This window comes from Salmo salar, chromosome 17, assembly GCF_965601325.2.
Source record: "Salmo salar chromosome 17, fSalSal1, whole genome shotgun sequence".
NCBI classification, from domain to species: domain Eukaryota; kingdom Metazoa; phylum Chordata; class Actinopteri; order Salmoniformes; family Salmonidae; genus Salmo; species Salmo salar.
This window is the reverse complement of record NC_138307.1, coordinates 47,807,470-47,834,114: the sequence shown is the minus strand read 5'-3', so window position 1 is coordinate 47,834,114 and position 26,645 is coordinate 47,807,470. Positions and strand designations below refer to the sequence as shown.

The 26,645-nt window shown below is 41.8% G+C and overlaps 1 protein-coding gene across 2 annotated transcripts in view; it reads left to right on the top strand.

Annotated features, from left to right (window-relative positions):
• The first annotated feature begins 257 nt into the window (after nucleotides 1–257).
• Nucleotides 258–26,645, top strand: part of LOC106575987 (copine-8) — a 150,474-nt gene continuing 124,086 nt past the window's right edge. For both annotated transcript variants that reach the window (XM_014152770.3, XM_014152769.3), the window contains exon 1: nucleotides 258–513. In XM_014152770.3, the coding sequence (XP_014008245.1) occupies nucleotides 437–513 (77 nt within the window). In that variant the 5' untranslated portion in view covers nucleotides 258–436. The remainder of the gene's footprint in view (nucleotides 514–26,645) is intronic.

Below are 26,645 nucleotides of genomic sequence, written 5' to 3'. Positions count from 1 at the left end.
TCTTTTCTAGGCCATTAGTGATAACAGGAAACACACAAGTGTAGGCTACACTATAGTTCAAGTTGGCTACGTCAGAATATCTAATTGCATGGGAAAAATTGTAAGTTTCTAACATTTATGATTGAGATTTAATTAATATAAATATAAACTATGCACATTATTACTTCCATTAACATGCGACACAGGCTTCACCCGACGTCAGTAAGGCTTCATGTCATGTCAGGTGGTACGGTTGCCTAGGCTTATATATGTCTCTTATCACCCCCCATAGACGTCACTCCACCGCTAGTAGCCTACTCGGAGCATTCATCGTCGTTCCGTCCACATGCATTCGTTCTCGTTTCACTAAAGGAGGTGTAGTTTGTCCGATTGCTACTGCTAAAAGGGGTTGGACAAAAATATTTTCCATCTTGAACAATTACAATAGCTTCGCAACATGGCGTCAATAGGAGATTTCGACCCGCTCAATGCTTCCATCCCTGCCACCAAAGTTGAAATCACTGTGTCTTGCAGGTAAGAGAATGGCTTCAGTGTGACCCATTTTTTTCGGGGGTTGGTATGACTTTCACGGAAGCAGGATATGGTATGGGCAAATATTCGGGCTTTTATCTTCCGTTGTGGTTGTAGTAACATTTTGAAGAATGTTCAACCAACGGCACTGTTGATAATTACTTTAGGCTACATTGTATCTAGATAAGAGTGCGGTGTTCAAATTTCTCCTTTTGTTTTACTTTTGGGTGGAAAGTTTACAATCAACTTTGAACTATCATGTATTTAATAGGCAGTAACCTGGCATTATTCCTGTTGGAGGACTGTCAATGGACGTCAACAGACTTGAATAGGCATAAACAACAATACCAACATTCCCTATCTTGCTACACTGCCATATGTTAGAAGATTGTTCTCACTGTATAATTTGACACTTGTTCTGACTCGTGGTTTGTTGTGGGCTGTCACTCACCGAACTGATCAGAAGCACACAAATACATTTACATTTGACGAAAGCTAAACTTTATGCCAGGAGTAGGTCAGTGATTTGATGTAGCCTATTCTAAGTGTGAGCTGGAATAGAAGGGTAGGCTAGATATAGTGGGTCGAGGGTGTATCACTAGCCCATTTTAAACCACCCTCTTTCTCTGGAGACTTGCCTTCCTGTTGCATAACGGCTCCCCAGTTCCTTCCCAACCTTATATAGGTAATGGGTCCTTTTAGAATAGTTCAACTGAGGGAATACTGGCCTCACTGGAATGGGAATCATAGTGTTGTCACTGGACTGTCACTCGTTATTTAATCAACTGATATTAAAGGAAAGACGACACACAAAGTGAGACTTTCTAACCACTCAATTTATTTTACCTTTTATTTAACTAGGCAAGTCAGTTATGAACCAATTCTTATTTACAATGACTGCCAAACCCGGGACGATGCTGGGTCAGTTGTGCACCGCCCTATGGGACTCACAATCACGGCCGGCTGTGATACAGCCTGGATAACACATGTCATATTGAAACAAAGTGTAGGCCTACTTCACAAGGAAATTCCCTTTAGATCTCTCTCAATTGACTCAATTTAATGAAAGGGGAATTATTTTCATGACAACCATACTGAACCAGTAGCTTAATTCTCTAGAGGAATCAATCCATTCAAATGTGTTATTTCTATCACCTCCAGGGAATAAGTCACACATTACCCCTTATGTGTCTGCCTCTGCAGAAGAGATGGAGGGTTGTGGCACTATATACATAAGGGATGTTAGGTAAATGCTGGTTCTGAGTCAAGCTCTGGTGCCTGCTGGGCATAGAGGGGGTCAGTAGGGAATGCCTTCACACTCATCACACCCCAGAGAGGAGGTGAGGTACCATGGTAACGCGGCCAGGTGTGTGTGCCTAAAAGGCTCTGATCTCTTGCTCTCTCTCTCACACACCACACGCACAAACAAGGCTCTGCTCTCTCTCTCACACACACACACACACACACACACACACACTGTGTGTCTGATGAAGGGATAAGAGTCTCCCTCTTTCTCTCACTCATTCTAACTTAATTTCTTCTCTCTCTGCCCAGAGCTCCAATGGAGGCCCAGACTGTTAGTACAGATAACTCTCTCTCTTCCCTCCCTGCCTGCAGTCATCTGATATCATGTTTACATGTGGGTACTGTAGGCTACTGTAGGTGGATGGCTCTGCTGTGGTTAGGTTGGGCTATGCCTATTTACTGTCATTATGACACAGTACATTTCTGTGTGGACCAGAGTCCAGTCAATATGAATAAGGGGCTGGATTTCTCAGTACCCGTCGGATCGTCCTGGGGAAATTGATTCTTGGCTTGGTGTAATAAAGCGCACGAAAATCACATCAAATGTTATTTGTCGTGTTCGCCGAATACAACAGGTGTAGACCTTACCGTGAAATGCTTACTTACAAGCCCTTAACCAACAATGCAGTTTTAAGAAAATACCCCCCGAAAAAAGTAAGAGATAAGAATAACAAATAATTAAAGACCAGCAGTAAATAACAATTTACGAAACCTAACCGTTCCGTAAAGTATTTCATTGTACTAGCACTGTATTCCCAATTCAGTGATTGGTTCTACCTCTGTATGAGTTAGAATGTATGAATTGTTCAGCTATTGCATTATCTTGCTATTTCCGTACATGGTACATACAGTTGAAGTCGGAAGTTTGCATACACTTAGGTGGGAGTCATTAACTTCTCTAGGGCCTTCGGGACGAAATCGTCCCACCTACGTAACAGCCAGTGGAATCCTGTGGCGCGTTATTCAAATACCTTAGAAATGCTATTACTTCAATTTCTCAGACATATGACTATTTTACACCATTTTAAAGACAAGACTCTCGTTAATCTAACCACGCTGTCCGATTTCAAAAAGGCTTTACAACGAAAGCAAAACATTAGATTATGTCAGCAGAGTACCCAGCCAGAAATAATCAGACACCCATTTTTCAAGCTAGCATATAATGTCACAAAAACCCAGAAGACAGCTAAATGCAGCACTAACCTTTGATGATCTTCATCAGATGACAACCCTAGGACATTATGTTATACAATACGGCATGTTTTGTTCAATCAAGTTCATATTTATATCAAAAACCAGCTTTTTACATTAGCATGTGACGTTCAGAACTAGCATACCCCCGCAAACTTCCGGTGAATTTACTAAATTACTCACGATAAACGTTCACAAAAAGCATAACAATTATTTAAAGAATTATAGATACAGAACTCCTCTATGCACTCGATGTCCGATTTTAAAATAGCTTTTCGGTGAAAGAATATTGCAAAATGTGCTAAGTAGATAGCCCGGCATCACAGGGCTAGCTATTTAGACACCCAGCAAGTTTAGCACTCACCAAAGTCCGATTTACTATAAGAAAAATGTTATTACCTTTGGTGTTCTTCGTCAGAATGCACTCCCAGGACTTCTACTTCAATAACAAATGTTGGTTTGGTCCCAAATAATCGATTGTTATATCCAAATAGCGGCGTTTTGTTCGTGCGTTCAAGACACTATCCGAAAGGGTAAAGAAGGGTGACGAGCATGGCGCATTTCGTGACAAAAAAATTCTAAATATTCCATTACCGTACTTCAAAGCATGTCAACCGCTGTTTAAAATCCATTTTTATGACATTTTTCTCGTAAAAAAGCGATAATATTCCGACCGGGAATCTGCATTTAGGTAAACAGTCGAAAGAAAATAAAGCATGGGGTCGACTCGGGCACGCGCCTAAGCCCATTGTCCTCTGATCGGCCACTTGCCAAAAGCGTAAATGTGTTTCAGCCTGGGGCTGCCTCGATATCATTCAGCTTTTTCCCGGGCTCTGAGAGCCTATGGGAGCCGTAGGAAGTGTCACGTTACAGCAAAGATCCTCAGTCTTCAATAAAAAGAGCCAAGATGAACAACAACTTGTCAGACAGGCCACTTCCTGTTCAGAATCCTGTCAGGTTTTTGCCTGCCATATGAGTTCTGTTATACTCACAGACACCATTCAAACAGTTTTAGAAACTTTAGGGTGTTTTCTATGCAAAGCCAATAATTATATGCATATTCTAGTTACTGGGCAGGAGTAGTAACCAGATTAAACCGGGTACGTTTTTTTTTATCCGGCCGTGTCAATACTGCCCCCTACCCCCAACAGGTTAAACTCATTTTTCAACCACTCCACAAATTTCTTGTTAACAAACTATAGTTTTGGCAAGTCGGTTAGGACATTTACTTTGTGCATGACACAAGTAATTTTTCCAACAATTGTTTACAGGCAGATTATTTCACTGTATCACAATTCCAGTGGGTCAGAAGTTTACATACACTAAGTTGACTGTGCCTTTAAACAGCTTGGAAAATTCCAAAAATGATGTCATGGCTTTAGAAGCTTCTGATAGGCTAATTGGCATCATTTGAGTCAATTGGAGGTGTGCCTGTGGATGTATTTTAAGGCCTACCTTCAAACTCAGTGCCTCTTTGCTTGACATGAGAAAATCAAAAGAAATCAGCCAAGACTTAAAAAAAAACAATTGTAGACCTCCACAAGTCTGGTTCATCCTTGGGAGCAATTTCTAAACAACTGAAGATACCACGTTCATCTGTACAAACAATAGTACGCAAGTATAAACACCATGGGACCACGCAGCCGTCATACCGCTCAGGAAGGAGACGCGTTCTGTCTCCTAGAGATGAACATAGTTTGGTGCGAAAAGTGCAAATCAATCCCAGAACAACAGCAAAGGACCTTGTGAAGATGCTGGAGGAAACACGTACAAAAGTATCTATATCCACAGTAAAACGAGTCCTATGTCGACAAAACCTGAAAGGCCGCTCAGCAAGGAAGAAGCCACTGCTCCAAAACCGCCAAAAGAAGCCAGACTATGGTTTGCAACTGCACATGGGGACAAAGATCGTACTTTTTGGAGAAATGTCCTTTGGTCTGATGAAACAAATAGAACTGTTTGGCCATAATGACCATCGTGGTCCCGTGTGGCTCAGTTGGTAGAGCATGGTGTTTGCAACGCCAGGGTTGTGGGTTCGATTCCCACAGGGGGACCAGTAGGAGGAAGAAAAAAAATGTATGAAATGTATGCATTCACTACTGTAAGTCGCTCTGGATAAGAGCGTCTGCTAAATGACTAAAATGTAAAAAAAAATGTAAATGTTTGTAGGAAAAAGGGGGACGCTTGCAAGCCGAAGAACACCATCCCAAACGTGAAGCACACTATCATGTTGTGGGGGTACTTTGCTGCAGGAGGGACTGGTGCACTTCACAAAATAGATGCCATCATGAGGAAGGAAAATTATGTGGATATATTGAAGCAACATCTGAAGACATCAGTCAGGAAGTTAAAGCTTGGTCGCAAATGGGTCTTCCAAATGAACAATGACCCCAAGCATCATTCCAAAGCTGTGGCAAAATGGCTTATTAAGGACAATAAAGTCAAGGTATTGGAGTGGCCATCACAAAGCCCTGACCTCAATCCTATAGAACATTTGTGCGCAGAACTGAAAAAGTGTGTGAGGAAGGAGACCTACAAACCTTACTCAGTTACACCAGCTCTGTCAGGAGGAATGGGCCAATATTCACCCAACGTATTGTGGGAAGCTTGTGGAAGGCTACCCAAAGCGTTTGACCCAAGTTTAACAATTAATGCTACCAAATACTAATTGCGTGTATGTAAACGTCTGACCCACTGGGAATGCGATGAAATAAATACAAGCTGAAATAAATACAAGCTGAAATAAATAATTCTCTCTACTATTATTCTGACATTTCGCATTCTAAAAATAAAGTGGTGATCCTAACTGACCTAATACAGTGAATTTGTACTAGGATTAAATGAAAAACTGAGTTTTTAAAATTTTTTCGCTCAGGTGTATGTAAACTTCTGACTTCAACTGTGCATCTGATTTGTTGTGTCTGGCTGGTTCTCTGTGATACTGTAGTTATTGTGTGGTTCCCTGTTGTATAGGGGAACATCACTCGTGTGGTGTCTGGCTGTGCTTATGGTAATCTGTGGTGTCTGGTTTTCTCAGTGCTTGTTCAGGGATGTGTCTAATCAGTGATAAGCTCTGAGACCTGTGCTCCTAAGGCCTCATTACCTCTCTGATTGAAGAGGAGGGCAGAGGGGCACCACAGGGACCAGTGGTACCATGACATGTTAGGGTACATAGCGGGGCCCAATCTCCCCTTTTCTCACACCTCTCTCTCGCTTGTTCCTTTCTTTCCCTCTTTTTCCTGGATACCTGTCAATGTGTCTGTCCCCTCTCCCTTTCATCTCTCCCCTTCCTCCCTCTTTCCCCCTCTCTCCTGGTATTTTCTCTCCCTGTCAGCGTGCACCTGAATCTGACAGCGTCCTTAGATGTCAGATCTTCCTCCCCATCTTGTCTCTGTGGGACTGCCACTCCTCTTATCAACACAACTGTCACCAATTGGCTGACTTAATGACAGCCACTATTATCAATCCAAAAGTTTTGTGGTAGTTTTTTCTTATGTCTCTGTGTGCAGTTAGAAGGAAGTTGACAACTAGAGTTAGCGGAATTGCTAAGTAGCGTTAGCACAATGACTGGCTTGCAAAACTACCTCTAACTTCCTTCATACTGGACGCAGAGGCATAAAACATATATATTTAAGTATCCGTTATTTCTCTTTTTTACAGGAGCACTGGCCCAGCAAGCTTTCCCTGACTCTGGATTAGATTTGCAGATTTATAATTAAACATGTTTTATTGACATTTTGGTATTTGGAGAACACAACGTGGGTTTCCTATCCCTGTGGTTGTGCTCTGTTTCAGCCCAAAACAAACTAACTCCCTCAAACAACAGTCTTGTAGTGGAGGGTAAGCATTGAGAAATAGTCAGGCATGGTCAACCTGAAATGAACTCAAAAATGGTATCCACAAGTTCATCTGACTCTGGGGAAGTAGATAAAGGGCTTCATTACTAGACTTTGGACAGAAACCCTTCCCTCACCCCACTTTCCTCTCAAATTCATATTTTAACCAATGTCAGTTGGGTTACTTCATACAGTTAAAATATTTCTCCTCTGGCTGTTGGAACAACATTTATTTCTCTCTCCTCTCTAAAGGCTTGGCAGCCCTCCTGTCTGCTTTGTTTATGGAACTGAATGATGGCCTATAATTTGAAATGGAAAGTAAGATTGAGAGTGGAAACATGGCTCTAGCTGTGGGTCGCCTTGGACATCTTTCAGGTGACAGTCACAGGGTTTATTGATGATGGCCAGTTTGGGGCCTGGATGATGTCAGATATTCATTAGCTAAGGGACCGTTTGAAAGTTACTTGGGGGGGGGCATAAACTCAACCAGTCACAATGTTTTAGTCTGATTAGGCTACTTCATATGTCTCCTGTCGGCCTTTTTTATGTGAGTAAAGTACATGTCGGATAACAACTATCGCGATATCAGGGGAAAGCATGCCATTTTATTAGGCTACAGATGAACTTCACAGGGTGGTCTTATTCTGATGACATGATGATCGATGCTTGGCTGCAGTTTGACAAATCATTTATTTGCGCTTTTGTCCATAATAATCTCATGTAGGCTATACCCGCACTGTATCTGCCAGGTGTTGGCTAAAGCGCACGTGCCAAGACCAGAGTGGGCACATGCACTACACCTAAACACATTTCTTTGTGGCAAAACCATCAGTTGGCCTAGAGTTGAAAATGTGGTGGAAACCCATTTGTTTTATTGAAACAAAGTGTAGGCCTACTTCACAAGGAAATTCTCTTTAGATCTCTCACAATGGACTCAATTGAATAAAAGGGAAATAAATGAATTTCATAACAAACACACACAATAACTAGTTACTCAATATCTGACCATTCCATTCTGAACCATTAGCTTAATTTTCTAGAGGAATCAATCCATTCAAATGTGTTATTTCTATCACCTCCAGGGAATAAGTCACATATTACCCCTTATGTGTCTGCCTCTGCAGAAGAGATGGAGGGTTGTGGCATGTTAGGTAAATGCTGGTTCTGAGTCACACTCTGGTGCATGCGGGGCATGGAGGGGGTCTGTAGGGAAACCCATTTATTTTTGTATTCAGTACATGGGAATTTAACTTCTAAAGTAATTTTTATGTGCACTACATATTTAGTCAATTTGATGGAAACACAACTCTGATGGGAAAATATGCATTTTTGCATGTAAATCTGTCACCAATTGGATGGAAACCTTGCTATAGTCCAGTGTCACTTTGCTTATGCCTGCACATCATGGTTCATCAGCAACCCCAAACATCTAAAGACTGAGCTACAGACCAGCCAAAACAAGCTTGTAGGAAGTGTACTTAAACTCCGCCCCTCATAGCCATCGTAGCTGCTTAAAATGAGTATCTGTAGAAAAAATTGTGTTATTATTTCAACTTGGTCTGGTCCACAGAATTATCACTGACTTAGCCCCCAGGTACCTATCCAACTGTTTTTCTATTTGTTAGAGATGTCCACCAGCATAATGTCAGACTCTCTAATATTCACTGTTAGACTATTATAATTCAATCTGGTGAGAACACATTTTTATATACCGGCCCTGTTGAGTGGAAAAAAACTACCACAGCAACTCAATACCATATCCACTTTTAAAAAGCATGTCAAAAGCTGGCTAATGTGTGAACAGTAGAACCTTTTTTTGTCTATCTCTATAATGTGTCTTTATCTACAGTGCATTGGGAAACTATTCAGACCCCTTTTTCCAAACATTTTTTACGTTACAGCCTTATTCCTAAATTGCTTAAATAGTTTCCCCCCCCCCCCCCCTCAAATCTAGACATAATAACCCGTAATGACAAAGCAAAAACAGGTTTGTATACATTTTTGCAAATGTATTAAACATAAAAAAACGATCATATTTACATAAGTATTCAGACCCTTTACTCAGTACTTTGTTGAAGCATCTCTTGGCAGCGATTACAGCCTTGAGTCTTCTTGAATATCTCCCAGTCCCTGCTGCTGAAAAATATCCCCACAGCATGATGCTGCCAACACCATGCTTCACTGTAGGGATGGTGTCAGGTTTCCTCCAGATGTTACACTTGGCATTCAGGTCAACGAGTTCAATCTTGGTTTCATCAGACCAGAGAATCTTCTCTTTCATGGTCTGAGAGTCCTTTGGGTGCCTTTTGGCACGCTCCAAGCGGGCTGTCATGTGCCTTTTACTGAGGAGTGGCTTCTGTCTGGCCACTGTACCATAAAGGCCTGATTTGGTGGAGTGCTGCAGAGATGGTTGTCCTTCTGGAAGGTTTTCCCATCTCCACAGAGGAGCTCTGTCAGAGTGACCATTGAGTTCTTGGTCACCTCCCTGACCAAGGGTTTCTCCCCCGATTGCGCAGTTTGGCCGGGCGACCAGCTCTAGGAAGAGTTTTGGGGATTTCAAACTAATTCCATTTAAGAATGAATGAAGGCCAAAGTGTTCTTGGGGAACCTTCAATTCCTCAGATTTTATTTTGGCACCCTTCCCCAGATCTGTGACTTGACACAATCCTGTCTCGGAGCCTACGGACAATTCCTTCGACCTCAAATGTATTTATATAGCCCTTCTTACATCAGCTGATATCTCAAAGTGCTGTACAGAAACCCAGCCTAAAATCCCAAACAGCAAGCAATGCAGGTGTAGAAGCACGGTGGCTAGGAAAAACTCCCTAGAATGGCCAGAACCTAGGAAGAAACCTAGAGAGGAACTAGGCTATGAGGGGTGGCCAGTCCTCTTCTGGCTGTGCCGGGTTGAGATTAACAGCACATGGCCAAGTTGTTCAAATGTTCATAAATGACCAGCATGGTCAAATAATAATAATCATAGTTGTCGAGGGTGCAACAAGTCAGCAACTCAAGAGTAAGTGTCAGTTGGCTTTTTCATAGCCGATCTTTGAGAGTATATCTACAGCTCCTGCTGTCTCCAGAGAGTTGAAAACAGCAGGTCTGGGACAGGTAGCACGTCCGGTGAACAGGTCAGGGTTCCATAGCCGCAGGCAGAACAGTTGAAACTGGAGCAGCAGCACGGCCAGGTGTGAGAGTGTGAGAGTGAGAGAGAGCCCAGCCCCCAACGCATAAATACAGGAGGGGAAACCCCGGACAGGGCCAAACAGGTAGGATATAACCCCACCCACTTTGCCAAAGCACAGCCCCCACACCACTGGAGGGATATCGCCAACCAGCAAATTACCATCCTGAGACAAGGCCGAGTATAGCCCACAAAGATCTCCGCCACGGCACAACCCAAGGGGGGGGGGGGGTGCTAACCCAGACAGGAAGACCACGTCAGTGACTCAAGTGACGCACCCCTCCCAGGGACGGCATGACTTGGTTTTTGCTCTGACATCCAATGTCAACAGTGGGACCTTACATAGACAGGTGTGTGTGCCTTTCCAAATCATGTGTCCAGTCAATTGAATTTACCACAGGTGGACTCCAATCAAGTTGTACAAACATCTCAAGGATGATCAATGGAAACAGGATGCACCTGAGCTCAAATTTGATTCTCATAGCAAAGGGTCTGAATACATATGTAAATAAGGTATTTCTGCTTTTTATTTTTAATACATTTACAAAATGTCTAAACCTGTTTTTTTACTTTGTCATTATGGGGTATTGTGTGTAGATTGAGGAACGTTTTATTTAATCCATTTTAGAATAAGACTAAAATAACAAAATGTGGAAAAAAGGGGTCTGAATACTTTCTGAATGCACTGTATGTAATTGTATATGTACTTATGTGCAAAAAAGGACCACAGTTGAAATAAGTCCCTGAGTTTATTGTGCAATCACGGTCACTTTTTAAAATCTTTGTACTGTGTGTGCGTGTGTGTTTACATACACTTTAGTTTACATACAGTGGGGGGAAAAGTATTTGATCCCCTGCTGATTTTCTACATTTGCCCACTGACAAAAAAAGGATCAGTCTATAATTCTAATGGTAGGTTTATTTGAACAGTGAGAGACAGAATAACAAAAATATCCAGAAAAACGCATATCAAAAATGTTATAAATTGATTTGCATTTTAATGAGGGAAATAAATATTTGACCCCCTCTCAATCAGAAGGATTTCTGGCTCCCAGGTGTCTTTTATACAGGTAACGAGCTGAGATTAGGAGCACACTCTTAAAGGGAGTGCTCCTAACCGCAGCTTGTTACTTGTAAAAAAGACACCTGTCCACAGAAGCAATCAATCAATCAGATTCCAAGCTCTCCACCATAGCCAAGACCAAAGAGCTCTCCAAGGATGTCAGGGACAAGATTGTAGACCTACACAAGGCTGGAATGGGCTACAAGACCATCGCCAAGCAGCTTGGTGAGAAGGTGACATCATTTGGTGCGATTATTTGCAAATGGAAGAAACACAAAAGAACTGTCAATATCCCTCGGCCTGGGGCTCCATGCAAGATCTCACCTCGTGGAGTTGCAATGATCATGAGAACGGTGAGGAATCAGCCCAGAACTACACGGGAGGATCTTGTCATTGATCTCAAGGCAGCTGGGACCATAGTCACCAAGAAAACAATTGGTAACACACTACGCCGTGAAGGACTGAAACCCTGCAGCGCCCGCAAGGTCACCCTGCTCAAGAATACATATACATGCCTGTCTGAAGTTTGCCAATGAACATCTGAATGATTCAGAGGACAACTGGGTGAAATTGTTGTGGTCAGATGAGACTAAAATGGAGCTCTTTGACATCAACTCAACTCACTGTGTTTGGAGGAGGAGGAATGCTGCCTATGACCCCAAGAACACCATCTCCACCGTCAAACATGGAGGTGGAAACATTATGCTTCGGGGGTGTTTTTCTGCTAAGGGGACAGGACAACTTCACCGCATCAAAGGGACGATGGACGGGGCCATGTACCGTCAAATCTTGGGTGAAAACCTCCTTCCCTCAGCCAGGGCATTGAAAATGTTTCGTGGATGGGTATTCCAGCATGACAATGACCCAAAACACACGGCCAAAGCAACAAAGGAGTGGCTCAAGAAGAAGCACATTAAGCTCCTGGAGTGGCCTAGCCAGTCTCCAGACCTTAATCCCATAGAAAATCTGTGGAGGGAGCTGAAGGTTCGAGTTGCCAAACGTCAGCCTCGAAACCTTCATGACTTGGAGAAGATCTGCAAAGAGGAGTGGGACAAAATCCCTCCTGAGATGTGTGCAAACCTGGTGGCCAACTACAAGAAACGTCTGACATCTGTGATTGCCAACAAGGGTTTTGCCACCAAGTACTAAGTCATGTTTTGCAGAGGGGTCAAATACTTATTTCCCTCATTAAAATGCAAATCATTTTATAACCTTTTTGACATGCGTTTTTCTGGATTTTTTTTGGTTGTTATTCTGTCTCTCACTGTTCAAATAAACCTACTATTAAAATTATAGACTGATCATTTCTTTGTAAGTGGGCAAACGTACAAAATCAGCAGGGGATCAAATACTTTTTTCCCTCACTGTACACCTTAGCCAAATACATTTTAAACTCGGTTTTTCACAATTCCTGACATTTAATCCTAGTAAAAATCCCCTGTCTTAGGTCAGTTAGGATCACCACTTTTATTTTAAGAATGTGAAATGTCAGAATAATAGTAGAGATATATTTCAGCTTTAATTTCTTTCATCACATTCCCAGTGGGTCAGAAGTTTACATACACTCAATTAGTATTTGGTAGCATTGCCTTTAAATTGTTTAACTTGGGTCAAAAGTTTCGGGTAGCCTTCCACAAGCTTCCCGCAATAAGTTGGGTGAATTTTGGCCCATTCCTCCTGACAGAGCTGGTGTAACTGAGTCAGGTTTGTCGGCCTCCTTGCTCTCAAACGCTTTTTCAGTTCTGTGCACAAATTTTCTATAGGATTGAGGTTAGGGCTTTGTGATGGCAACTCCAATACCTTGACTTTGTTGTCCTTAAGCCATTTTGCCACAACTTTGGAATTATACTTGGGGTCATTGTCCATTTGGAAGACCCATCTGCCACCCCTGTGCTTCACGGTTGGGATGGTGTTCATCGGCTTGCAAGCCTCCCCCTTGTGTTTATACTCGCGTACTATTGTTTGTTCAGATGAACGTGGTACCTTCAGGCGTTTGGAAATTGCTCCCAATTTTATTTTCCTGAGGTGTTGGCTGATTTTTTGTTTTGATTTTCCTATGATGTCAAGCAAAGAAGCACCGAGTTTGAAGGTAGGCCTTGAAATACACTGCGTGCACAATTATTAGGCAAGTGAGTATGCTGATCTTATCATTGTTTCTATTCACATTTACGAACTCCAAACCATATAAACTTGAAAGCTTATTGGATTTAATCATTTTCAGGTGATATGTATTTGTGTAATGAGGGAGGGTGTGGCGAAAGTGAATAACACCTTGTATCAAGGTGTGCATAATTATTAGGCAGCCTCATTACCTCAGGTAAAATGGGCCAAAAAAGAAATTTAACTAACACTGAAAAGCCAAAAATACCTTTCAGACAGATGTGACACTCTTTAAATAGCTAAACTATTTAGGTGTGACCACCGGACATTCAAACATTTTGTTGTGAATAGTCAACTGGGGCGCTAAACACGCATGGGGAAGGTAAAGGCGCAAATTAACTTCAAAAGTCTTGAGAAGAATTAAACGTCAAACTACCAGGAACCCATTATCCTCCAGTGCCACCGTATTCCAGAACTGCAACCTACCTGGAGTGTTCAGAAGTACAAGGTGTCAAGTGCTCAGAGACATGGCCAAGGTCAAGAAGACTGAAACAAGACCACCACTGAATAAGATTCACAAGTTGAAGTGTCAAGATTGGGCAAAGAAATACCTGAAGACAGATTTTTCAAAGGTTTTATGGACAGATGAAATGAAAGTGACTCATGATGGACCAAATGGATGGGCCCGTGGCTGGATCAGTATTGGACACAGGGCACCACTTTGAGTCAGGTGCCAGCAAGGTGAAGGAGGGGTACTGGTATGGGCTGCTATCATTGAGGATGAGGTAGTTGGACCTTTTCGGGTTGAAGATGGACTGAAACTCAACTCCCAAACCTACTGCCAGTTTCTGGAAGATTCTTTCGTCAAACAGTGGTAGAGGAAGAAGTCCTCAGCATTCTAGAAGGCCATGATCTTTATGCAGGACAATGCTCCATCACATGCATCCAAGTACTCCACTGCTTGGCTAGCCAGCAAGGGCCTCAAAGATGCCTGAATAATGACCTGGCCCCCTTCCTCACCTGACTTAAATCCTATTTGAACTTGTGGGCCCTTCTTAAACATGAGATTTACAGTGAGGGAAGACGATACAGCATTTGGGAGGCTGTGGTTGCTGCTTCAGCGAAAATTGATCGTGAACAGATCAAGAAACTGACAGACTCCATGGATGGAAGGCTCATGGCAGTTATTGAAAATAAGATTGGCTATATTGGTCACTGAATATTTTTGAAAGGCCAGAAATGTTATATAATTGTCATTTTGTTACTTATCTGTTACACTTACTCTAAAAATTTAGAATAAACAAGTGAGTTGAGAGAATTTTTGTAATTTAGTTGCCTAATAATTGTGCACACTTATTTCCCTGAGAAAGACAACTCACTTTTCCTTTGTTAAACATTCAGGTTTGAGGTTCAATAACATTTTGGATTGACTGAGAGCATTGTGTTTGTTCAACAATAAAATTAATCCAGAGAATACAATTTGCCTAATAATTGTGCACGCAGTGTACATCCACAGGTACACCCCTCCAATTGACTCAAATGATGTCAATTAGCCTATCAGAAGCTTCTAAAGCCATGACATAATTCCAGAAAATGTTCTAAGCTGTTTAAAGGCACAGTCAACTTAGTGTATGTAAACTTCTGACCCACTGGAATTGTGATACAGTGAAATAATTTGTCTGTAAACAATTGTTGGAAAAATTACTTGTCATGCACAAAGTAGATGTCCTAACCGACTTGCCAAAACTATAGTTTGTTAACAAGAAATTTGTGGCGTGGTCGTAAAACGAGTTTTAATTACTCCAACCTAAGTGTATGCAAACTTAAACCTCAATCCAACCTGTGCAGAGGCCATTTTGATGGAAAGAGACATTTGTTAGAAAACACCAACAATTTTAATGACATTCGGAGATTGCCAAGCCTTCGAGACTGGGTAGGGCTACAAGATAGGGAGGGATACATTTTCTGTTGGTCGAGATTGACAGTCTATTTATTGTGGTGTTGAAAATGCAAACCGTGATATTGAAGCTCCTGAAGTCGGTATATTTTGTTTATTGGTTGTGTGGTACTTTGGCACAGAAACCTGTTGGTGGAAAATGTGTTGCATATACAGTATTTGATATAATTCTACATATGGCATCAATGCTGAACATCTGATTTTCCCCCTAGCTGATCACTGTCTGCAGCCTGCTCTGATCGTAGTGTAGGCCTAATGAAACAGGCAGGGAGAGTGAGCTCATCCGTGGTGGTCAGCAAACCCTCAACCTTCTGGCCCTGCTAGGCATCGCCTGTGCCACAAAAGCATGCTGGAGTGGCAAAGTTGATATCCACATTTATTTACACAGGGTCGCTACAGCTATTGTTATTTGTGGTTGTAAACATTACAAGTACAAGGGGAGGGTAATATGAAAAATGTTTTTATGAACTGTCCCTAATTCACTATAATTCTGTCTCAAGGGCAATGCCATTGGTTGAATGCTCAGGGTGCATCTTAATATTCTAAAGTGTCATCCTGTCCTTGACTCTTTTTATTTGTTTGCACTAAATTGAGAAGACAGGATTGGAGAGACCAGAATGGAGGAAGCAAAGTGTGTGAGCTAAGTTACTCACTTTAGACCTGTCCTGGACACACAGATCACCATGGACAAAGGAATGGGAGGCAACGAGGAACCTGGATCACATGGTAGTGGATGATTTGACCATACCAGGTGATGGCAGGCGGAGCATTCCAATAGCCATGCATGCTCGCAGGCATAAAACATGTGCACAACACACACAGACCCACATGCATGCACAAACACACACACACACACACACACACACATTTTTTATTGGCTCCAACCCAACAGTCACAAGTGATAAGAGTGAATCGTCTTTATTATCTCCAACAAACTTTCAGAAAAGGAACTATCTTACACCTGAGCTGGAGATGGGCTATTAGCCTAGAAATTATAGATCCAGATCTGTCTGTTTTTATGACAGAAACCCAACAACATTCAATTAGTTCCTCTATTGTCTTGAAGGTTATTTTTGGTGCTTTGGTTCTCTCTTTGACTCTAGGAAGGTATTGCCCTTTTAGACCCATAAAGATCAGCTAATGGCTTGTATTGGAGAAGTGACAAAAGTGTCTGGCTGGATTGAGCTGAGACAGTGGCCATGCTGTGACCTGGTTCAATACAACTCAGAGAAAGACAGGAAGATACAATGGAGGTATTGCGCATATGAGAGGAGAATGAAACAGAGCGAAAGACCAATGGACATTTGGCTGGAACTGTGGGAGCTGAATGGACTTTGGAAGACCTTACAGGAGCAAAATAATCAGTGTGATTTGCAATTTGGCTGAAAACATGTGGAGCTGAAATGAAATTGGAAGACATGGTCTCTGAGCTGGGTAATGGCCAGTGAGGGGAGGGGAGGGGGGGGGGGGGGTGGCGGCAAGGTCCTGCCATGTGATCTGGTTTGGCTCTGCTTGGGGAGTCTCGCGCCCCTCGTAAAGATCCACACACTGAGGAAATGGCTTGACTGCTCCCAATACCCTGAGCTCTGAAGTGATTTTCTACATGGCTGGAAAAAACATCCACAGAATTGTGTAATTTGCGTGTTTGTAATCAGTAGAGCAGGGAATTGCCAGGGACCTCACGATACAATATTATCACAATACTTAGGTGCCGATAGAATATGTATTGCGATTACATACTGTGATTTTTTTTATTTTTTTTATTGCGATTTTTAATATTCTAAACGTATTGCTCACTGTGTCTACTGCAGAGAGACAAGTAACTGTATGAGAAAACTAAGTTTTGATCAGTCAGGGAAATAAGTGGTGAAAACATGTTAGTTTGGCTCACTATTTAAAAATAAGAGAACAAGCTATAGGATAAAAAAATAAAAAATACAGTAGTTTTTGTACAGGTACAGCCAACGCTAGCTAACATTACCTACAGTAACAATATAAAAAATTGCGAAATGTAACTGGAGATTTATTTTTCACCCATCACTAGTAATGTGTTTCTTTGCTTCAGTGTTCATTGTTGAACCACAGAAAGTAATGCTGTGACTCATTTGGATTTGTTTTTCCTCTTTTTCTCTCATTTCAATTAAATTCAAAGGGGCAATATTGTTTACTTTGCCAAACCAAGTGAAATAAACAAAAATGAGAAGAAACAAACAACAAAACAAAAAATGATTAGAATTTACACTGAACAAAAATATAAACGCAACAGGTAAAGTGTTGGTTCCATATTTCATGAGATGAAATAAAAGATCCCAGAAGTTTTTCATAAGAAGAAAAAGCTTATTTCTCTCAAATGTTATGCACAAATGTGTTTACATCCCTATTAGTGAGCATTTCTCCTTTGCCAAAATAATCTATCCACCTGACAAATGTGGCATAACAAGAAGCTGATTAAACATCATGATCATTACACAGGTGCATCCGCCGCCATCAACTCATGTTTCAGCATGATAATGCACGGCCCCATGTCTTAAGGATTTGTATACAATTCCTGGAAGCTGAAAATGTCCCAGTTCTTCCATGGCCTGCATACTCACAAGACATGTCACCCATTGAGCATGTTTGGGATGCCTTGGATTAGGGCTGAGCGATATGGCCTTAATTTTTGCAATGAACACTTATCTGGCTTTCAGGTCTGTCTATAAAAATGCACTTTTTGTTAGAAATTTAACCATGCATAATGCACATTCACTAAATGTAGCAGGCATTATAGATAATTAACACCGGTCTCATAAACAATCTCACAAGCCCACTTGCTAATGAGTAGCCAGCTAATATTTATATTTCAAGTTTAGCCAACTTGGATCTAGGTATAATTTCACAAGCTCTGAATTTGGCTAACAAGGCAAAACAGTTGTTGAATTGATATAAACACAACCTTCTGTCTGTCTCCAACTGTTTGAACAGCATGCTAGCCTGTCCATTTTGTTCAGATGTTGAAATCAAGTGGCCTACCTTATATCTCAGAATGAGAACGAGTTGCCAATTCCTTATATAATTGTTTCATGCTTATTGCACATTTATGAAAGACTAAACAGCTAGTATAACAATCTTTATTTGACTAAAATGGTGCTAGCGATATACGTGGTACTGTAATGCAATGCGTGTGACCAAACAGAATGAATGTTCATTGGTACATCCGATTTAGTAGTGTCTGCTCGAAATTTGAGGAGATGAAACGGAGTATGGTTAAAAACCTCTTAAGGATTGTACCATTTTTTATTTTTTTCAATTTTAGCCTAAAATGAGTGACCCAAATCTAACTGCCTGTAGCTCAGGACCTGAAGCAAGGATATGCATATTCTTGATACTATTTGAAAGGAAACACTTTGAAGTTTGTGGAAATGTGATATGAATGTTGGAGAATACAACACGTTAGATCTGGTAAAAAAAAATTTTTTATAATCTTTGAAATGCAAGATGGCCATCATAATATTGCAGTTTAGGAGCAATTTAGATTTTGTCCACTAGATGGCAGCAGTGTTAGTGCAAAGTTTCAGATTGATCACGTGAATCACGGACAATATTTTGTATCAAGTCTGCCCAAATGTGCCACATTTGTCAATTGATACATTTTCAAGTACATAACTATAGAGAACATACAAAATGTAGGTTTACACACTCCCAGGAATGTCATACATGATGGATAATTAGCTTCCCTACAGAAAATACACCAACCTTCACACATTCAAACTGTATGCATGTTCCTACGTTTGAATATAAAAATGTATTTTATCAAACACAACTATGCTACATTTTTATCTCTGGGAACCTCAGGATGACAAATCAGAGCAAGATTACTGAATGTAAGTACATTATTTACCTAAAGAGGTGAATGTATCAAACCAGTTGCCGTGATAAGTGTTTTGTGCACTCTCCTCAAACAATAGCATGGCATTTTTTTTCACAGTAATAGCTACTATAAATTGGACAGTACATAAGAAGGAAGCCTGTACATAATACAATTAATCCAAAACATGCATCCTGTTTGCAATAAGGCGAGTGGGAAAGCTGCCGTTGCACTTTGACGAGTAATATTGACGGTAATCATTGGACAATAAATTAGATGAGGTACGATCACGAATATCCTACCAACGGGACATCAAAAACTGTAATATCTTATGTTTCACGGAATTGTGGCTGAATGATGACATGGATATTCAGCTAGCGGGATATACGCTGCACCGGCAAGATGGAACAGCACACTCCGGTAAGAAGAGGGGCGGTTGTCTGTGCATATTTATAAGCAACAGCTGGTGCATAAGGAAGTCTCTAGATTTTGCTCACTTGTAGTAGATTATCTTGTGATAAAATGCAGACCACAATATTTGCTTAGAGTTTTCAGCTATACTTTTCGTGGCTGTTGATTTACCACCACAGACGGATGCTGGCACTAAGACCGCACTCAGTCAGCTGTATAAGAAAACAGGAAACTGCTTACCCAGAGGGGGTGCTCCTAGTGGCCGGAGACTTTAATGCAGGGAAACTTAATTCAGTTCTGCCTAATTTCTATCAACATGTTAAATGTGCAACCAGAGGGGGAAAAAAATTCTAGATCACCTGTACTCCACAAAGCTCTCCCTTGCCCTCCTTTTCTTGGTAAATCGTACCACAGTTCTATCCTCCTGATTCCTGCTTACAAGCAAAAATGAAAGCAGAAAGCACTCTGTCTATTAAAAAAAAAAAGTGGTCAGGTGAAGCAGATGCTAAACTACAGGACTGTTTTGCTATCACAGACTGGAACATGTTCCGGGGTTCTTCCGATGGAATTGAAGAGTACACCACATAATTCACTGGCTTTATCAATAAGTGCATCGAGGACGTCGTCCCCACAGTGACTGTACGTACATACCCCAACCAGAAGCCATGGATTACAGGCAACATTCGCACTTAGCTAAAGGGTAGAGCTGCCGCTTTCAAGGTGCTGGACTCTAACCCGGAAGCTTATAAGAAATCCTGCTATGCCCTCCGACGAACCATCAAACTGGCAAAGCGTCAATACAGGGCTAAGATTGAATCGTACTACACCGGCTCCGACGCTCGTCTTATGTGGCAGAGCTTGCAAACTATTACAGACTACAAAGGGAAGCACAGCCATGAGCTGCCCTGTGACACAAGCGTACCAGGCGAGCTAAATCACTTCTATGCTCGCTTCGAGGCAAGCAACACTGAGGCCTGCATGAGAGCATCAGCTGTTCCCGACGACTGTGTGATCACGTTCTCTGTAGCCAACGTGAGTAAGACCTTTAAACAGGTCAACATTCACAAGGCCGTGGGGCCAGACGGATTACCGTGATGTGTGCTCCGGGCATGTGCTGACAAACTGTCAGGTGTCTTCACTGACATTTTCAACATGACCCTGATTGAGTCTGTAATACCAACATGTTTCAAGCAGACCACTATAGTCCCTGTGCCCAAGAACACGAAGGCAACCTGCCTAAATGACTACAGACCCGTAGCACTCACATCTGTAGCCATGAAGTGCTTTGAAAGGCTGGTAATGGCTCACATCAACACCATTATCCCAGAAACCCTAGACCCACTCCAATTTGCAAACAGATCCACAGATGATGCAATCTCTATTGCACTCCACACTGCCCTTTCCCACCTGGACAAAAGGAACGCCTATTGACTACAGCTCAGCGTTCAACGCCATAGTACCCTCAAAGCTCATCACTAAGCTAAGGATCCTGCGACTAAACACCTCCCTCTGCAATTGGATCCTGGACTTCCTGACGGGCCACCCCCAGTTGGTGAGGGTAGGTAGCAACACATCTGCCATGCTGATCCTCAACACTGGAGCCCCTCAGGGGTGCGTGCTCAGTCCCCTCCTGTACTCCCTGTTCACCCATGACTGCATGGCTTGGCACGACTCCAACACAATCATTAAGTTTGCATACGACAACAGTGGTAGGCCTAATCACCGACAATGACGAGACAGCCTATAGGGAAGAGGTCAGAAACCTGGCCTTGTGGTGCCCGAATAACAACCTATCCCTTGCGTAACCAAGACTAAGAAGATGATTGTGGACTACAGGAAAAGGAGGACCGAGCACGCCCCCATTCTCATCGACAGGGCTGTAGTGGAGCAAATTGAGAAATTCAAGTTCCTTGGTGTCCACATCACCAACAAACTAGAATGGTCCAAACACACAGTCGTGAGGAGGGCACGACAAAGCTTATTCCCCCTCAGGAAACTAAAGATATCGCATGGGTCCTGAGATCCTCAAAAGGTTCTACAGCTGCAACATCGAGAGCATCCTGACGGGTTGCATCACTGCCTGGTACGGCAATTGCTCGGCCTCCAACTGCAAGGCACTACGGAGGGTAGTGCGTACGGCCCAGTACATCACTGGGGCTAAGCTGCCTGCCATCCAGGACCTCTACACCAGGCGGTGTCAGGAAGGCCCTAAAAATTGTCAGAGACCCCAGCCACCCCAGTCATAGACTGTTCTCTCTACTACCGCCTGGTAAGCAGTACCGGAGTGCCAAGTCTAGGACAAAAAGGCTTCAGTTATTTATTTATTTTTTTACCACCAAGCCATAAGACTCCTGAACAGGTAATCAAATGGCTACCAGGACTATTTGCATTGTGTGCCCCCCCCCCCCCCCACCGACCAACCAGTGCCCCCCGCACATTAGCTAACTGGGCTATGTGCATTGTGTCCTGCCACCCACCACCCGCCAACCCCTCTTTTACGCTACTGCTACTCCCTTTATCATATATGCATAGTCACTCTAACCTTATCTACATGTACATACTACCTCAATCAGTCCGACTAACCTGTGCATGTATGTAGCCTCGCTACTGTTATAGCCTCTCTACTGTTTTTCACTGTCTTTTTTTACTGTTGTTTTTATTTCTTACCTATTGTTCACCTAATACCTTTTTTGCACTGTTGGTTAGAGCCTGTCAGTAAGCATTTCACTGTAAGGTCTACACCTGTTGTATTCGGTGCACGTGACAAACTTTGATTTGATTTATCAAGATGAAAATCTGTAGAGTTGATATAGTAGTGCAGCTCTGTCACAGGCTCAGTATCAGTGTAGGGGAAATACTACTGTGACTTTCTCTGTGTTTCACTCGCATGCATGCGCGCACACATGCTCACAAAAACACATTCAAACTTGCACACATACAAACACACAGCCGTGCTGCTCATTGTAGCAGTCAACTTAACATGGAGCCATTTTGACATGGACCTCATTCAGATCGATTTCCTGTTTCTCTCCAGGGGGTACTTCAGGCCTCAAACATTACATGGCTACCAGTGTGTGTGATTAGTCAATTAACCTCTCTAGGGTCGGCGAGATGAAATCGTCCCACCTACGTAACAGCCAGTGGAATCCTGTGGCGCGTTATTCAAATACCTTAGAAATGCTATTACTTCAATTTCTCAAACATATGACTATTTTACACCATTTTAAAGACAAGACTCTCGTTAATCTAACCACACTGTCCGATTTCAAAAAGGCTTTACAACGAAAGCAAAACATTAGATTATGTCAGCAGAGTACCCAGCCAGAAATAATCAGACACCCATTTTTCAAGCTAGCATATAATGTCACATAAACCCAGAAGACAGCTAAATGCAGCACTAACCTTTGATCTTCATCAGATGACACACCTAGGACATTATGTTATACAATACATGCATGTTTTGTTCAATCAAGTTCATATTTATATCAAAAACCAGCTTTTTACATTAGCATGTGACGTTCAGAACTAGCATACTAGCAAACTTCCGGTGAATTTACTAAAAATTTACTAAATTACTCACGATAAACGTTCACAAAAAGCATAACAATTATTTTAAGAATTATAGATACAGAACTCCTCTATGCACTCGATATGTTCGATTTTTAAAATAGCTTTTCGGTGAAAGCACATTTTGCAATATTCTCAGTAGATAGCCCGGCATCACAGGGCTAGCTATTTAGACACCCAGCAAGTTTAGCACTCACCAAAGTCCGATTTACTATAAGAAAAATGTTATTACCTTTGGTGTTCTTCGTCAGAATGCACTCCCAGGACTTCTACTTCAATAACAAATGTTGGTTTGGTCCCAAATAATCCATTGTTATATCCAAATAGCGGCGTTTTGTTCGTGCGTTCAAGACACTATCCGAAAGGGTAAAGAAGGGTGACGAGCACGACGCATTTCGTGACAAAAAAATTCTAAATATTCCATTACCGTACTTCGAAGCATGTCAACCGCTGTTTAAAATCAATTTTTATGCCATTTTTCTCGTAAAGAAGCGATAATATTCCGACCAGGAATCTGCGTTTAGGTAAAAAGACGAAAGAAAATAAAGCATGGGGGCGGCCAGTGCACGCGCCTAAGCCCACAGTCCCTTGATCGGCCACTTGAGAAAGGCGATAATGTGTTTCAGCCTGGGGCTGGAATGACGACATTCAGGTTTTTCCCGGGCTCTGAGAGCCTATGGAAGACGTAGGAAGTGTCACGTTAGAGCAGAGATCCTTTGTAATAGATAGAGATGGCAAAGAAGTTCAAGAAATGGTCAGACAGGGTACTTCCTGTACATAATCTTCTCACGTTTTGGCCTGCCAAATGAGTTCTGTTACTCACAGACACCATTCAAAGGAGTGTTTTCTATCCAAAGCTAATAATTATATGCATATTCTAGTTTCTGGGCAGGACTAATAATCAGATTAAATCGGGTACGTTTTTTATCCAGCCGTGAAAATACTGCCCCCTAGCCATAACAGGTTAACAGGAAGCCAGTGTAGGGAGGCTAGCACTGGAGTAATATGATAACATTTTTGGGTTCTAGTCAGGATTCTAGCAGCCGTATTTAGCACTAACTGAAGTTTATTTAGTGCTTTATCCGGGTAGCCGGAAAGTAGAGCAATGCAGTAGTCCAACCTAGAAGTAACAAATGCATGGATTATTTTTTTCTGCATCGTTTCTGATTTTTGTAATGTTACGTAGATGGAAAAAAGCTGTCCTTGAAACAGTCTTGATATGTTCTTCAAAAGAGAGATCAGTGTCCAGAGTAACACCGAGGTCCTTCACAGTTTTATTTGAGACGACTGTACAACCATCCAGATTAATTGTCAGATTCAACAGAAGATCTCTTTGTTTCTTGGGACCTAGAACAAGCATCTCTGTTTTGTCCGAGTTTAAAAGTAGAAAGTTTGCAGCCATCCACTTCCTTATGTCTGAGACACAGGCTTCTAGCGAGGGCAATTTTGGAGCTTCACCATGTTTCATTGAAATGTACAGCTGTGTGTCGTCCGCATAGCAGTGAAATTTAACATTACGTTTTCGAATGACATCCCACAAGAGGTAAAATATATAGTGAAAACAATAGTGGTCCTAAAACGGAACCTTGAGGAACACCGAAATTTGCAGTTGATTTGTCAGAGGACAAACCATTCAGAGACAAACTGATATCTTTCCGACAGATAAGATGTAAACCAGGCCAGAACATGCCCATGTAGACCAATTTGGGTTTACAATCTCTTATGTCTAAGGTGTTTTGTTTTTTATTTGAAATACTTTTGCAAAATATTCTAGAAACATATTTTCACTGTCATTATGGGGTATTGTGTGTAGATTGAGAATTTGTATTTATTTAATACATTTTAGAATAAGGCTGTAACGTAACAAAATGTGGAAAAAGTCAAGAGGTCTGAATTAGGGATGCACGATATTTCGATGAACATATTGTAATCAGCCGATATTAGCTAAAAATGCCAACATCGATATCTGCCCGACATCTAGTTTAATGCCGACGTCAAAGCTGACGTGCATACCTATATAACGTACACTACCATTCAACAGTTTGGGGTCACTTAGAAATGTCCTTGTTTTTTAAAGAAAAGCTACTTTTTTGTCCTTTTTTAAAATGCATTCAAATTGATCAGAAATACAGTGTAGACATTGTTAATGTTGTAAATTACTATTGTAGCTGGAAACAGCTGATATACAAATTTAAGTTTGAGGTGTTCAGATCACAAAGAAGAAAATTAGTGAGATGCAGAAAAAAGGAGTGCTGGAGGAGAGCTTGATGCCATCTGTCAAGCATGGTGGAGGCAATGTTATGGTCTGGGGGTGCTTTGGTTGTGGTGAAGTGTACAGGGTAAAAGGGATCTTGAAGAAGGAAGGCTATCACTCCATTTTGCAATGCCGTGCCATACCCTGTGAACGGGGCTTAATTGGTCCCAATTTCCTCTGACAACAGGACAATGTCCCAAAGCACAGCTCCAAACTATGCAATAACTATTTAGGGAAGAAGCAGTCAGCTGGAATTCTGTCTATAATGGAGTGGCCAGCACAGTCACCGGATCTCAACCCTATTGAGCTGTTGTGGGAGAAGCTTGACCGTATGGGACGTAAGAAGTGCCCATCAAGCCAATCCAACTTGTGGGAGGTGCTTCAGGAAGCATGGGGTGAAATCTCTTCAGATTACCTCAACAAATTGACAACTAGAATGCCGAAGGTCTGCAAGGCTGTAATTGCTGCAAATGGAGGATTCTTTGACGAAAGCAAAGTTTGAAGTACACAATTTATTTCAATTAAATATCATTATTTATAACCTTGTCAACGTTTTGATTATATTTCCTATTCATTTTGCAACTCATGTTTTCATGGAAAACAAGGACCTCAAACAAGTGACCCCAAACTTTTGAAAGGTAGTGTAGGTACTGACGCAAAGGTAACATTTTGCGCTGCACGTGCAACACAGCATTCCTAACCTAGCCCACAATGTCTGCTGTGTGGATTGAGCAGTCATTTGAAAGGGTAAGAACATTTCAGCGAGACAACTGTCGAAATCCATTAATGCCAAGATAATAGAATTCATTGCCCTTGACAATCAACCATTCTCTGTCGTGGGTGATGTTGGCCTTCGCGACTGGTCGAGCACCGTTTCACACTACCAAGTGCACTATTTTTCGGAGTGACACAGTAACGTTAATAGCATCACTTCTATTCGCTTTCCTGACATAATATGGAACGCTGTTTGGGTCTTTGCGTGTCAAAAAAGATACACGTCAAATGACACTATATGACAATAACACTATTTGACGCGTTAAATAAGCTTTTAATTTGACACGTCAAATAACAGTTATTTTATAGAATGTTGTGTGTTCTGAATTTGCACGTGCAAGCCAAGCGCCACCACTACTATCAGTAGCACTGTCAAAGATTTACAAAAAGTCTGCAAACAAGCAAACACCGGCTAGGAACGATGTGTTTACAATACGCGTTGGTAGTAAACCATTATCTATTCGACCGCAACTTCTGGGGTAGCTAGCTAGCTTTAGCTTGGTACCTAGCTAGCACCAATACAACCAGCCTGAAAACAATGACCAGTAGAAACTGCAGTAAGTATTAGCTAGGTAGCCATTTTGTTGTTCACCTATTGAAATTGAACTTCAGTTCATGAAAATAAATACCTAGCCAGCTACTTAAC